The following is a 14,628-nucleotide window of genomic DNA, read 5'->3' as shown; positions in this document are numbered from 1 at the left end:
ATTATAATAGAATAAAGCGAGAAGTTAACCGCACGTTTAGAAGTAAAAAAAGAGATGACTTGAAAAGCAAAATTAACGAAATTGAAACAAACAGCAAAAATAAAAATATCAGAGATTTATATAAAGGTGTAAATGAGTTTAGAAAGGGGTGGCAACCTAAAGTAAACTTGATAAAAGATAAAGACGGTGATTTTCTAGCTGACCCAAGCGATATTCTAAATAGATGGAAGAACTACTTTAATGACCTTTTAAATGTTCATGTAGGAGATAAATCAGAAGTGAATGAAGTACACACAGCAGAACCTTTAGTTCCAGAACCTAACTTGACTGAAGTTAAAGATGCTATTAAAAGGCTAAAGAATAACAAAGCACCTGGCATTGATTTAATACCAGCTGAGTTAATTAAATATGGTGGAAATTCATTAATATGTCAAATTCATAAATTAATTTGTTTAATATGGAATAAAGAAGAAATCCCTCAACAGTGGAAAGAATCCATAATTGTTCCTGTGTTTAAAAAAGGTGATAAAATGAACTGCAATAATTACCGTGGAATTTCTCTACTCTCAACAACATATAAAATATTATCTAACATTCTTTTAACAAGACTAACCCCATATGCTAATGAAATTATAGGTGATTATCAATGTGGATTTAAACGCAACAGATCAACTACAGATCAAATTTTTCACATCAGACAGACACTTGAAAAAAAGTGGGAATATAATCAAAATGTCCATCAGCTATTCATTGATTTCAAAAAAGCATATGATTCGGTCAAAAGAGATAAATTATATAATATATTAGTAGAGTTTGGAATACCTAAGAAGCTTGTTAGTATGATAAAAATATGCACCAGTGAAACAGAAAGTAAAATTCGTGTGGGTATTAATATGTCTGACAAATTTACAATTCATGATGGGTTAAAACAAGGAGATGCATTATCTCCATTGCTCTTTAATTTTGCCTTAGAATATGCTGTTAGGAAGGTAAACGAAACTAAAGAAGGACTAAAATTAAATGGTGTGACTCAGTTGTTAGCATATGCAGATGATGTAGACTTACTGGGGGATGATGTGAATACAATTAAGAATAATGCTAAAATATTTTTCAAAACTGCTAAAGAGATAGGTTTGGAAGTTAACAAAGAGAAAACTAAATATATGCTTACAGGCCGAAACCAAGTGTTAGGTAATAATCAAAATCTAATTATTGATAACAACTCGTTTGAAACAGTTTCCAAATTCAAATACTTAGGAGTAATATTAACAAATGAAAATTATATTAAAGAGGAAATAAAAAGTAGGCTTAATTCAGGAAATGCATGTTACTTCTCTCTTCATAAACTTTTGTCTTCTCATTTAATATCTAAGAAACTAAAAGTTAAAATATACAAAACCGTAATTTTGCCTGTAGTACTATATGGGTGTGAAACTTGGTCCCTTACATTGAAAGAGGAACATAAATTGAGAGTATTTGAAAATAGGATCCTTAGGAAAATATTTGGACCTAAAAGGGATGAGGAGACAGGTGAGTGGAGAAGGTTACATAATTTAGAACTACATAATTTGTATTCATGTCCAGATATTATTAGAATAATTAAATCAAGAAGACTTAGGTGGGCAGGCCATGTGGCACGAATGGGAGAGGAAAGAGGAGTTTACAGGATTCTTGTTGGGAAACCTGATGGTAAGAGACCAGTAGGAAGGCCAAGACAAAGATGGAGGGACAACGTCGAGATGGACCTAAGGGAAATCGGTAGGGATGGAAAAGAATATATAGATCTTGCTCAAGATAGGGACAGATGGAAGGCCTGTGTTGCTGCAGCCATGAACCTTCGGGTTTAAGAAGGCTAGAGAGTTAGTTAGTTAGTTACATCAGCATTAACATCGCTTTTACTTTCTAAAATAGTGACTCTAGACATAAGATCAATAATGTTAGAAGAGCAGTCATTATGATTTGATTTGATATTATCTAAACTTTGATCATATTAAACATATTACTAACATCCTTTAGACGTTCGTCGTAATCCAGAACGTGTTCTTTCGATGATTCTTGCACATTTTCAAATTGAAATAGTTTCTCATCAAAATTACAACATTTTTTATCAAATGCAGATTCAAGACATGTAGTTGATTGTAAACACGCTGTATCAACCGCATCTATTTTGTCCTTAAATTCAGACATTACAATATTGAGCTCATTGTTAACATTACTAATATCATGATTAACAGCCAATTTTGTCTTCGCAACATGTTCAACAAATTGCAAATCCAAGACAAAATAAAATTTAAAAGTCTATAACAATCATTGCGGAATCTTCAAACCACGCATCAGAAGATTGTCCTTTTTTTCTTGAATCCTGGTTGTAGGCACCAAATTATTGAAGCAAGCCTTTTACTTAAACTTCAATGAAACATCCTAGTATTTCCCTTTATACAAATCCGCTTACAGTTTGATAAATCCAATGAAAACTCGGACGTCACTATTAAAAATTTCCATATACTTTTTCACTTATTGATCTACTATCTTTTGTGTTCTTTTTATCGTTGCTATGGTCAAAACGTATAGAAGTTTATACATCATATTTTTACATTATCAATAATGTGATCATAATAGAATTATACATCACGTCTTGCGAACATAACAAAATAGAAATTCATAACAACACAAATATATCGTGTGTATTAAACACACAAATTAAACAATAAGTAATAAATTAAATAAATGAACATCTTTGTGTCAGTCACAATACCTGATGGAAGTACATTGCACAGTGGTTCGTATCGGAGTGACCCAACTTCTTAAACATGTAGGTCCAATCCTGATGTGCCTAACTGAGTTTAAAGTGGACTCAACACAGATAAACGTCGATACACACCATATATAATATATGTACATTAAACACTCTCTACATAGCGCATATTATTATATCTTTTTGGTTTGATTCGCATTATTTTACTTCGTCTTTTGTGCCACTTTGGCTAATTTGCGAAGATGGGGATGAGTGATGATATGATGAAATTGATGAATAAACTCTCACAAACATCCATGCCCAGGCCAGTATTCGAACCAGGGACCCCCTTTGGCGTAGTAGCGCGATGTGCTAACCACTCCGCCACAGGGGCCGGCTTATTACTATATCTTTCTTGTACAGTGGGATCCATGAGTATTACCGTGCAAATTGTCCATGACTATTTTCATTAATATTTCTCTTACATCCTATGTGTTTTTAAGCGATGGATTTTATGTATGCTGGTGCAGAAGTTGTCAACAGCTTGTTTTGAGTTTTCTTTTAATTCTTGAAGCTCTTATTAGGTCAAATAAAGTGCGCGAACATGGTGATGGACAATTTGCAGGGTAATACTCATGGATCCCACTGTACTTGCATCAGATATGTAAGAACCACTCCAAAAAGGGAAAAAAATCATTTTCACAGTGGTTGTAGGTCGGCTTTTCTGTTTTCACCATGAACAAATTCGCAACTGAAATACAGCGTAGAAAAATTTGGTTCGCAAATGTTGCTATGAAAGAGGCACTCAACTTCCCGGTAAAAATTTTCCCTTTAACATGTTTAAAAAATGAGACGCAACCCCCTCTCTCTTTCGAAATTCCGGAGCACTTCACTAGAAGGAGAGAGAATCATCCCTTCAAAGGATAAACATTAAGCAGTGTTCGCCCGATACTTTGAATGATGGAGGAAAGTAATTACTTCTCCCTCTGTTAATACGAACCCTGTTTAATTTAATAAAAAATTGCTACTATAAGATGGTTCATATATTCAAAATGATATGAACTTAACTTCTATGCTGTAGGTTCGATCCTGGACGCGCAGCATGACACCGTGCTCGTCATCATAGCTGATGCTGAATTAGATTTGCAAGAGCGACAGCGCATGAAAAAATTGCAACATGTGCAGATCGTTGCATACATTGTCAATGGGTTAGGTTGAACAAATACACGTGCATTACGTAACGAAAGAATGAAAGTTGCATAGTACGGTAATCTTGCAGATGGCATCTTGAGGACACAAGAGAATGAGTGACACACGGGGGATATTCAATTGTTCATGGACGAATGTAGGACTCTTACGATTTTGGACGTCGAAGGATTTCGAGTACAGCATCAAACGGAGTCCAAGTCTTGCTTGAAGGTCATTGTGATAGAGTGACATGTTGATAACTGTGAAGCAATGCAAATAACACCGTTAATATTAGACAACCCTGTTTCGGGATATCGACTAGGTGAGTTTTGAAAAGGTTTTTGAACTTTCAAGAGATAACGTCACTCTCACCTAAAGTTTATAACCCTTGGAACTCATCTGGTTGATAACCCCATAGCATCTGTTCATTTTGTCGCCAGGAAAGCTTCAATACACTGTGCAGGACATGTGTTTAGAGAGGAATACTGAGAACAGAAATATAAGGTTATGCGGGAGGAAACAGAAAAAAAGTACAACACCCATTTTATAACTGGACAGCAAAATATATCCTTGCAAAAATACTATTTTCCAAAATTTTGTTACGGTAGGTTTAAAGCTGATCGTCTTGAAACGTGTTAACTGATATCGTTAAAATTCAATAGCACATCAGCAATGAGAGGTACCTAGCTCCTATTGCAATTTCATGTAAAAAAACTCTACATGCATGACAGGTACAGAGGTCAAAAAATTGGAAACTTGCTCTCATTTCGCCTTCCCCTTGCACCCCAAAAGTGTTAACTTTATTTCAAAGGTTTTGTTGAGGAATTGTAGTGCACGTAAACCTTTACGCTCCTATGAGTTCCACTACGTAAGGTTGAGTCACAACACACATTGGAACAGGAACGAAGATGTACATGGGTACATTGTATCCCCCAAACTTTTCAGAGGGGGGTAGAGTACCCCGTTAATTATTTGATCTGATTTGTACCCATTGAAATAAATTGACGAATGCAGATCAAAGAATGTCATTCTCAGTACAAAAGAAATCGAGCCACCGTGAGTCCATTATACTGCATTGTGGTTGTACGAATAGTTACTACCACACTTGAAACGTGCTTTCGGAAATCTTTATATGAAAGTAAAAGCTGTTTACAATGAGTGCAAACAATGGAACGAAGCCTAGAGCTTACATGTTCCTCAATTGTACATGTTTCCAAAACCTGTTAAAACTAGCTTGAAAATAGCCATAAAAAGTTGTAAAAAGAACAAAATTATTTTGTGAATATTTTTTATTATTATTTGCAGTACAAGGTTAAGGAAATGTTACTTTAAAAATTGAGAGCTATATGGCCTGTTCTAGAATAGGAGGGTCAATGTTATACATTTATTCGGGTTCTACGGCTTGAGAGGATTGTATAAATCATAATTGCACCTAAAAGTACATATAATTGCTGTAGACTACTGAAGTAGAATGCTATAAATAAAAGAGGCTGAAGACTGAAGAGGTCTTATTATTTGGAGAATGCTATAAGTAGATATTAATAGTTACTGCTCACTCTACCTTTACTATGAATGGATACGAGGAATTCCAATATAGATGGAAGTATATTTCATAGTTATGAAACTCACTCCCCAAACTAACTAGATGTCTAGTTCCAATTCAAGTATCCATCTACAAGTTGCAGGAATTATTGTTTCATGTTCTTGATCAATCAAAGATGTTTTCTTGTGATGCACATCTCGTCGGTGACCAAGGCCGGATTAAGGTGGGTGCTATTGATGCTGCAGCATTAGGCCCATTCCTGAAATAGGTCCACATGAAAACAGACGAGCATTTCCCGATAGCTGAACAGTTTTCTTTTGCTGTATTAACCTGAAAATAAATCTTAGAATGAAATTTGGAGCCCCAATTTCGGACGCCTAGACACATGTAGTAAATTTTTCACCTCGAAAGTTAGTTCTACAGAAAAAATCGACGGTATGCAGCATCAGGCCCAATTTCGTCTTAAACCGACCCTGTCGGTGACCATAATCATCAATTTGTCGCTATTGTAACACGTACCTTAAAAGAAGAACTAGAAAATCAGAATGTGAAAATTAATAGTGCTTCATGCACTGTAAATAACATTATCACAAGTACCACATGTTTCTGAATCGAAGTTTATCACTGGATTTTCGAAAATTTGGAACCAATTTTGGAAAACATAGTACCGGAAGTCGAAAGGCCCATGCCTGAAACAGTTCAGAAATACCTTCGTTATAATTATACACCACCTACTCATCGCAGAACAAAATTGTCGTTAGTAATTTAGGTCAAGATCACTTACTTAATAATCTTAACGAGCTGCTTAGTCACACAGACGTACAAGAGGGCTTCCTTCCACCACAGGGAGTGTGTGATATAACTCCATGCACCGATAAACATTTCACACGTAAATCCGCCGTCACCTTCCTTACGAAAGCGATGCCTATCTTTGATCGGCGAGGACTTTCCAAGGCACTTAAGGCAACGGTGAAAGGAATATTTGCAATCAATTCACTCTAGCCGACTGTGAGGTTTTTCATGATGAGAAAGAGTTAATTGGGGGGGGGGGGTGAATGTCTTTAGGAGCCATTGGGCTCAAGGGGCTCGAGCCCTCCGAGATGCTCCGTTCGTGGCTTCTCAGGTTGGAAATAAAATATTGTGAGCCTAATTTAACAATATAATTAATCATTCATCACTCATTCATATGATGAATGATACTGAATCACGCGAACTTTTTGATTTTGTTGATTGATTGATTTGATTTGAAGGGTACAGGGGAAAAACACTCAAAGTCCACTTTCTAACTTTTTACAGGTATGCAATTTGAAGTTTGTAAATGGTACAGAATAAACAGAAAAAATATTTTTCAATGCTGATTTGTGCAGGAATATGAGTGTTTTTCCTAAAGTTAGGCATGTCAGGTTGTGTACACCACCCCTACAATACCATGGTATCATAATCTCAATCTTCACCAAAAGTGGACTTTGATTGTTTTTCCCCTGTATCCTTCATTTATTTTGCTTTGTGTTTGTGCCACTTTTGGCTAATTACAGAGATGAAGATTAATGGTGAAAAGATGAAATTGATGAAGGGACAATCACAAGCATACATGGACAGCATAGCAAGAGCGCCACAGTGGATTATAGTGACTGTGGATCCAGACGCCAGAGGTTCGTTAGTCTTGAAGATGCAGTCCAGGGTGTACAAAGTGGAAGACATGTTGGCATTTGGGCGTCTTCACTAAGTAGCACCCATACACGCATTGTGAAGGTTTTGTGCGAAGACAGTGGACAGTGCCGTAACAGATCATACACAGAGCTCCAGTAAGAAGGACTCTCACTCCAACCCCGTAATCAAAAATGAATTGATGAAAACTTCTCGTGAGCTGATTTTAGAAACTCAGAATTGGGAGACGATGTGGATGTGTTGGGATCAAAATGGTTTTCATTGGGTATTCGACTTATTTCGCAATCTCACTGTCTTCGAGAATGCTTCTGGTGTTTCGTGGAAATCTCGAATCTATGGCAACGCAGAAATAAAAAAGGGACTTGGCTAATTATTTGGCTTTATATACTTTATATATTCTAATCCTGTGGTACTTTTTGTCCAGCAGGGTACATAATGTATTAATTTATTCGCTCATTCGTTTACGTATTCCTTGTCCAAATATTGATTGTCCACCAGTGAGCCGAAGTTGAAGTCTGACAACTCTATTCTCTCCTTCAACATCCCACCAACAATACTCTGTAGTTGTGAAGTTGGTGATGGTGTCACAAAAAATGCAGACGGTAAAAGGGGGTGGGAAATATCTTTTGAGCGACGGTCTTATTGGGTAGCATGTATTTTTGGGCTAAAAAAACATTTACTCAGGGGCGTTCAGAGGATTTTTTTTCAGAAGAGGCAAGTAAGACATTTTGCTCGAAAACACTGTTTCAGTTTGAAGATATCGTATCCCTCCAATGATCTGTACCAGTTATCAACCCTTTGTAATCCTTAACGAAAACTTCTGTGGCAAAATAAAAATTATAATATGTGTGTGAAATATATAATTTTAGGCTGACATTCATTTCGTAGGGGCAACCGCCTTCTGCTCGCTCTAGCACCGTCACTCTCTTTCAAAACGTTGTTGAGCACTCCCTCCCCCCCAAATATCCTGGATGCATGTGTAGTGCGAGCCGTATAAGACCAAACTGTTAGACTTGTATTTGTTTTGTATTTTTATTTAGAGTCGCCTTTCTGTCTTTTGGCTAATCGAGGCGATTGGGATGCGTAAGTAGAGATACAAATTAGCATAGCAAATAAACAAGTGACGTAGAAGTCAAGCGCTGTCTAAATAAATATGAACAGAAACAACTGTCGCGGATGCTTAATTTTGGCATGTGGCGGAAGCAGGAAAAGAACAATGGTTAGTGAAAGTAGGTCCTCATAGGCGGAGTGATCTATGAATTCTTCCGCAGCGATGAAGCTGCATCTTTTTAGCGGCCAATGCCTGGTTCAAGATCAACGAACTTTCTTGCATCCAGCAGGCGCACCACCCACAGCTGTTTGCTCGCGACCTTCAATTGCTTTCACAAACAGGAAGTGTGATGATGAAGGAGGGATATTACTAGGTCACATGACAGGGTGCTTATAAACAAGTTAACCTTTCTGAAGTATAGTACAATTTATAATAAACAGTGACGTCAGAAGGCGAGACGGCACTGCTTCCCCCAAAACTTCCCCGTGCCCATCCCCCAACATTTTTCGTGGCTTAGAAGCAATCCTCCAAAACATTACTTTTTTTAAAAAAACTTTGTATGTAGATCATAATTGATTTAAGCTTTCTGGTTCTTGTTCTTGTTGAGACATGTAGTAGGGTAAGTAATGATAATTCCACATACAACCTATATATTATATACACACACATACTGTACATGAACATATTAGAAACGACTATTATTTATCAGTGAAAGTTTAATATGGCACAGCAATTGTTTGTATTTGTTATTAATTTATCACATACAATTTAAAGCTACATACTCGTATACATGTACACATATATGTATTTGTCCCCCTCCATGAACACATGTACCTAGCTGCATTTCTGATAATGAATTTAAGAGAATTCTTATTTTGCAAGAAGTAAATTGTTCTCAATTTTCACCTTGGAAATGTGGGTTGTGTCTTGAAAATAGTGAACGGTAAGACAATTTTGCAAGATATTCAGTTCGTCTGTTCGTGAACATAACGTCCTTGTTAAATTCCTTATGTATCATCACATTCAGAAATAATATATTGGTAAATTTTTTGAATTACTCTAAAGCAAATCTACCCTATCTCAATATGTTTCCATGAAATCTCCACTTTTTGAAAATAATTCAACTTAAGCAGAACTTGGTTGGTAGAAAAACAGCTGTTCATGGACCAAGATCTGTCGGGTGGCTTTTCGTTGTAATGGACGACGCTTGGTTGATTGATTGATTGATTTGCTTTATTTTACTTCGCTTCTTGTGCCACTTTTGGCTAATTTGAGAAGATGGGGATGAGTGATGATATGATGAAATTCATGACACTCACAAAGATCCATGCCCAGGCTATGATTCGAACCCGGGACCCCTGGCGTCGTAGCGCAATGTGGTAACCACTCCGCCATGGGTGGCGGCTCGACGACGCTTGGAAAGCGAATGTTGTATGTCCCGGGTCCCATCAACTCATGACAGTGTATTATATTATATTATGTATATTACACCGTGCTATGGTGGCATAGAATGTGCGAAATTGGTCCAATATTCTCGATGCGGGCCATATTTCGAGTTGTGTAATGAACACCACGGTCAAGCAACTTTTACCTCCCTGCCCAGGTACCCATGGGCGAACCCCACGTCTGTCATATTCGGAAAGAAAAACCATCCTGAAATAACCCAACAGAGGTATCAGGTTCGATTGATTGATTGATTGATTGATTTAGTTTATTTTACTTCGCGTTTTGTGCCTCTTGGCTAATTTGCGAAGATGGGGATGCGAAGAGGTATGAATTGATGAAATGGATGAAAATGGACATTCAGAAACAACCATACCCGACCGGGATTCGAACCCGGGACCCTTGGCGTCGCAGCGCGATGTGCTAACCACTCGGCCACAGGGTCGGGCATATCAGGTTCGAGTTACGGTCAGGAATGGCTTCACTGCTATTATATCATTCATCCTTTTCGTCGCGATTAACCGAATAGGTAGAAAAGCAACTTAAAATAAACGAAAATAAATTAGAATAAAGGATGAGTGATGAATAGATACAATTGAAGGAAGGACAGATACAAAATACAGCCTAGTACTGATCATGGCCAGTTTGAAGGTCATTGACTCTAAAAAGAGATTCTTCCTTTCAGGAAAGAAATGCTTTCTTCGAACACACAGCTGTTAATCTCGAGTAAATTAGGCTGGAGTCAAGTACACCTCGTGTCAGTAGAAAGCTGCCACGGCGCCTGTGAACTTCCATCATGCAACGGGAAACACGTTCTCAAGGTGAGTAAAAAATAAAAGACAGAGACCAAGACGAAACGAAGGAGGGAAACGGTCTCACTCAACTGACACATATTTTAGCCCGGAGGCACACTTCGGTTTCAAAACAAAGATTGCGTTACATCTTCATGGATATCCTGGAAAGCCTCTCACCAGTTCATATCGGAGTCTATGAACAAAATTCTGATATTCCCGACCATGTGAAAATGCACGCATCATCAGCATATATGATGCTCAAGCAGTGATGTGAAATATGCTCATAAAATACATAAAGTTGTATCATTATTCGTACTTCAAAGTACGAGAGCAATGTATTAGTCACGGTCGAGCAGTTAGCGTATTACGCTGCGAAATGGGAAGGAGTGGGTTCAAATTTCTTATAAAACACAATGTCATCGTCATCATCTGATAGAAGTGAGACTCGGAGTTTGTTACTGAAAGAAGTAATGCGTTAAAGTTACCGTTATTACGCTTCTGAAAGTAACAAGTTGCGATTACTTTGGCATCCACTAAGAGTAGTGGCGGCGTTTAGGGGGGCAGTTATCTACCAACGCCCCCCAGTTTTTACACCTTGCCCGCCCCAGTTTTAGAACCCACTGAATACTGTTTACACAAGTATCACATCTGTTCCCTGCGCAGAGGGGCTACAGCCCCCTCCGAAACTTTGAGAAAATCAACATTTTCATGTCAAAGCAGTGAAAAGTACTCGATGAAAAAAAAACAGTGGTATAAGCAAATTAACCTTATCCCCGATTGCAATATTTGAAAGTGTAAAGATTTTAATGTACGAAATATCTTATTGTGTATGCAATGCACTATCAGCCTTTACAATTCCAGCCCCTCCCGAAAATAAAAATCCTGCGTACGTCAGGGGTTCCATGTTGTGCACGTTTTCCCAGTGTAACTTTACATGCATAAGTTTAAAACAACACAACAAAGCTTGTTTTGTCATGGGAAGTAAATTCTCCAATGCTGAATCTGTCAAGGTAACGCGAGTGAAGTAACACAAAGTAACAAAGCACCGTTACAATTACTTTTGTATTTTCACTTGTAGCTTACTGATGCTACAAGCAGTTAAACATGGTTTTGATGTAACGTTTCGGATGAACAAATACTCTCTTCAGGAAACATTTACATGTACTTTGATCAATGTTACAGTTATAGCAATAGCATAAACTTAACATAAACAAAAAAGAAGCAGTTACGAATTTTGTCACTAATGTTACACTGTTGGTACCTGACGACTCAACTGAGAAACAAGCAACATTTTTTTCAACTGAATATCTTAAAAAACCTCCTGCAGAACACCTGGAAAGGAATCTAATAATCTTGTGTCTGGGAAGGAGTGATTTTTGTGTGTGTATATATATATATCCTCCTGTTTTGTACCTTATTTCATTTGTATTTGGTACAGAGTCTGAAGAAGACCTTGCTAGAAGGTTGAAACGTAACGTTTAGTTTATGTTTTTTAAAATAAAATAAATTCAGCCTTGGTCAGCAAATTGAGTTTTTCATATCATGGAAACAAGGCTTAATGGTGTTATAACTGAATATCTTGTCAAATATTAATTATGAATCCATAATGTCATCAGATAATTCAAAATCATCTACTTTTCTACCAAGTTTCTTGATATATTAAGTAGGATTAAATTTTTTAAATGTCGTCTTACACCACATACTGAGTCTATATTTCATTTTCGTTTACAATTTCTTCCAGCATCCTTTTACAATGAACGAAACTTCTCACACATTTAAATCTATGTCTCTCGTAACTCTTTTCAAAATCTTTCTCCTTTTAATAATGTGCTTTTCTTTGATGATGTGAGTTGAACCTGTTCTTGGGTTTAAATTTATAATGTCTAAATCATGTTCGTGCCATCTCATTCACTTTTTTTTTATGTTTTTCCTACAAATCTATTGAACATGAACAGATTATATTGTATATTATTTTGTATTCCACGTCTGGCACTAGTTTTCTCATTCTATATTCAAATCTAAATATATTTCAAATTTTTCGGAGATTTATAAACAATTTTGAAGTTAAATTATCTAAATTATTTTGCAATATAAAAAAAATCCTTCTAGAATGGAATACAAACAAATTTCTTTGCAAAGAGTTTCTCATATACAATATTCATTGAAAACTACAGTGTGTTTCAAAAGGAATGACCAGATTTCAAAGCGTTACTAGTGGTATCTAGAGGCAGTCATTTCAACTCTAGGCCACGGCGGTAGTAGTACGGACAACTAAGTTAGTTATAAGGTGTGTTTTATACAGCGTATATTGATACACTTGTAGGTTTATTGTATCTTCTACAAATATACTGTATAAAGAAACAAACTGCCTGTTAACTACTTGGGGTGAGTGTACGTACAAGTTTCATTCATTGGCGGTGCATGGTTCAACAGATATAAGGTTTTAAAATCGGGTAATTCTTTTTGAAACACACTGTAATTCTTTTTTTTGTTTTTTTTTTAAATGTCATACTGTCATAATTGCAACATATTAAAGTACAAATAAATGTCTGATGAAGGGAGTGTATGTTCTCCCGAAACATGGCATCAAAGAACGTGTTTAAATAACCTGTTTTAAGTCCACTTTATGCACAGTAAGGCTCTTCGGGACTGGACATACAGTTTAAAGTGGAATCCGAACCACTATATGCCTGCACCGGGTATCGAACCCGGCACCCCTTGATTACGAGGCAACGACGTTACCACTATGTCCTCGGGGAGGGTAGGAGAGAGAGAGAGAGAGAGAGTAGCAAGGCGAAATAATTTCAAATATGGTAAAAAAGTAAAAGTATGAGAAAGGTAAGAATAGGAGGAGTATACGAGAAGAAATTAACAAGTAGGCATTTTGTTTGTTCTATGTTATCAATGTGTAAAAAAATGAAAAAATAAAGATGTTAAGTCTGAAACACTGTCTGCTACACTCAAGTGCACTACAATATTACTTTCGCTTACAACCAACTCCGTTACTTCGAACACGTCAAGTCGGTTGTTGCACCCACACGAATCACAACACAAAGTCCTACAGGAAAATGCACTAAAAGCATTTAAAGACAAATGAATGAGCCACAGAGTCACGTCCAGAACACTCGCACACACAGAACACTCAGAGGGGACCTTACCTTCATGTTTCCGTCCTTCCGTAACACTATAAGAACGACAACTGATATGGACGGGGAAAGCTCCGGATAGCTTATATACTCCCTGACCCACTCTCCCGGTTTTCCACTCCTGCCGGCTTATGTTAATGGCGGACGGAGGATGCTCTTCGCAGCTGATTCAATGAGAGTTTTTTGGAATCCCGCGCGGGGAAGGTCTCCGGTGGTGGGGGACAGAAAAGGGGCTAGGGCCCCCACTCGGTAAGGCTCAGTGTTGCAGACTCTCGAACGGCGAAAGTGCTCGGAAACGGAAACATTGAGAAGCAAAATTCTGTTGCACGACGTTTCATTCCAGGAGCAGCGCCTATGAAATCCTTGCACTAATGCCAACACCACGAATGTGAAAATTTTGACCTTTTCGCCTACGGAAGTTTCAGACTTCTATTATTGATAGATTCCTGTGCTCTAATAAATAGCCATAAGTAGCTACATCTTCTATTGATGAAAACATTATCCATATGTAAATCCTGTTCTTACCGGGATCTCGAATATTAAAATGCTTTTATCTCAAAGGTAAGATTTAGCACATTGGTGATTTGTTAATTTGTAATATAACTTAAAATTTATCCCCTTAAACTTCTTATTGTTGGGTAATAAGTTCTTGTTTGTATAACATCATTCCAGTGTTATTATCGCAAAACAGTTCTATTTGAAAATGTGGCAAATGGAAATATTTAACAGCCACCCAGTGGCGCATCCGCACTAGAAACTCTAGCTCCGCCACTGTTTCATTCACATAGAACCCTTCCTCCCACTAACGCCCATCTATACGGATGTATACGGTGGAATGTATGGATCTATCTTTTCAAAAACAATGATTATTGTATACAGGAACACTCACAAGCACACCTTGTGAAATTTATCTACCCGCCACTGTATGTTACTAGGTGACGTATACGAATTTGTATTTGGTGCTCTTTTTTTAATACACACAATGCTTTTTCTTCCTCTTTCAGGCTAACTGTGATCCATGCCCAGGCGGGACTCGAATCCGTAACCTTCAGTGGCGAAAT

The 14,628-nt window shown here is 37.3% G+C and overlaps 1 protein-coding gene across 1 annotated transcript in view; it reads right to left on the bottom strand.

Moving 5' to 3' along the window:
- LOC145995256 (uncharacterized) overlaps nt 1-13,655 on the bottom strand; it is a 66,249-nt gene extending 52,594 nt beyond the window's left edge. The window contains exon 1 of the mRNA XM_083131830.1: nt 13,580-13,655. Within this exon, the coding sequence (XP_082987956.1) occupies nt 13,580-13,585 (6 nt within the window). The 5' untranslated portion in view covers nt 13,586-13,655. The remainder of the gene's footprint in view (nt 1-13,579) is intronic.
- Between the last annotated feature and the right edge of the window lie 973 nt (nt 13,656-14,628).

This window comes from Lepisma saccharinum, chromosome 11 (assembly GCF_977018435.1).
Source record: "Lepisma saccharinum chromosome 11, izLepSacc3.1, whole genome shotgun sequence".
NCBI classification, from domain to species: Eukaryota; Metazoa; Arthropoda; class Insecta; order Zygentoma; family Lepismatidae; genus Lepisma; species Lepisma saccharinum.
Note: the sequence above shows the minus strand (reverse complement) of the source record. Positions and strands in the feature narration are given on the sequence as shown.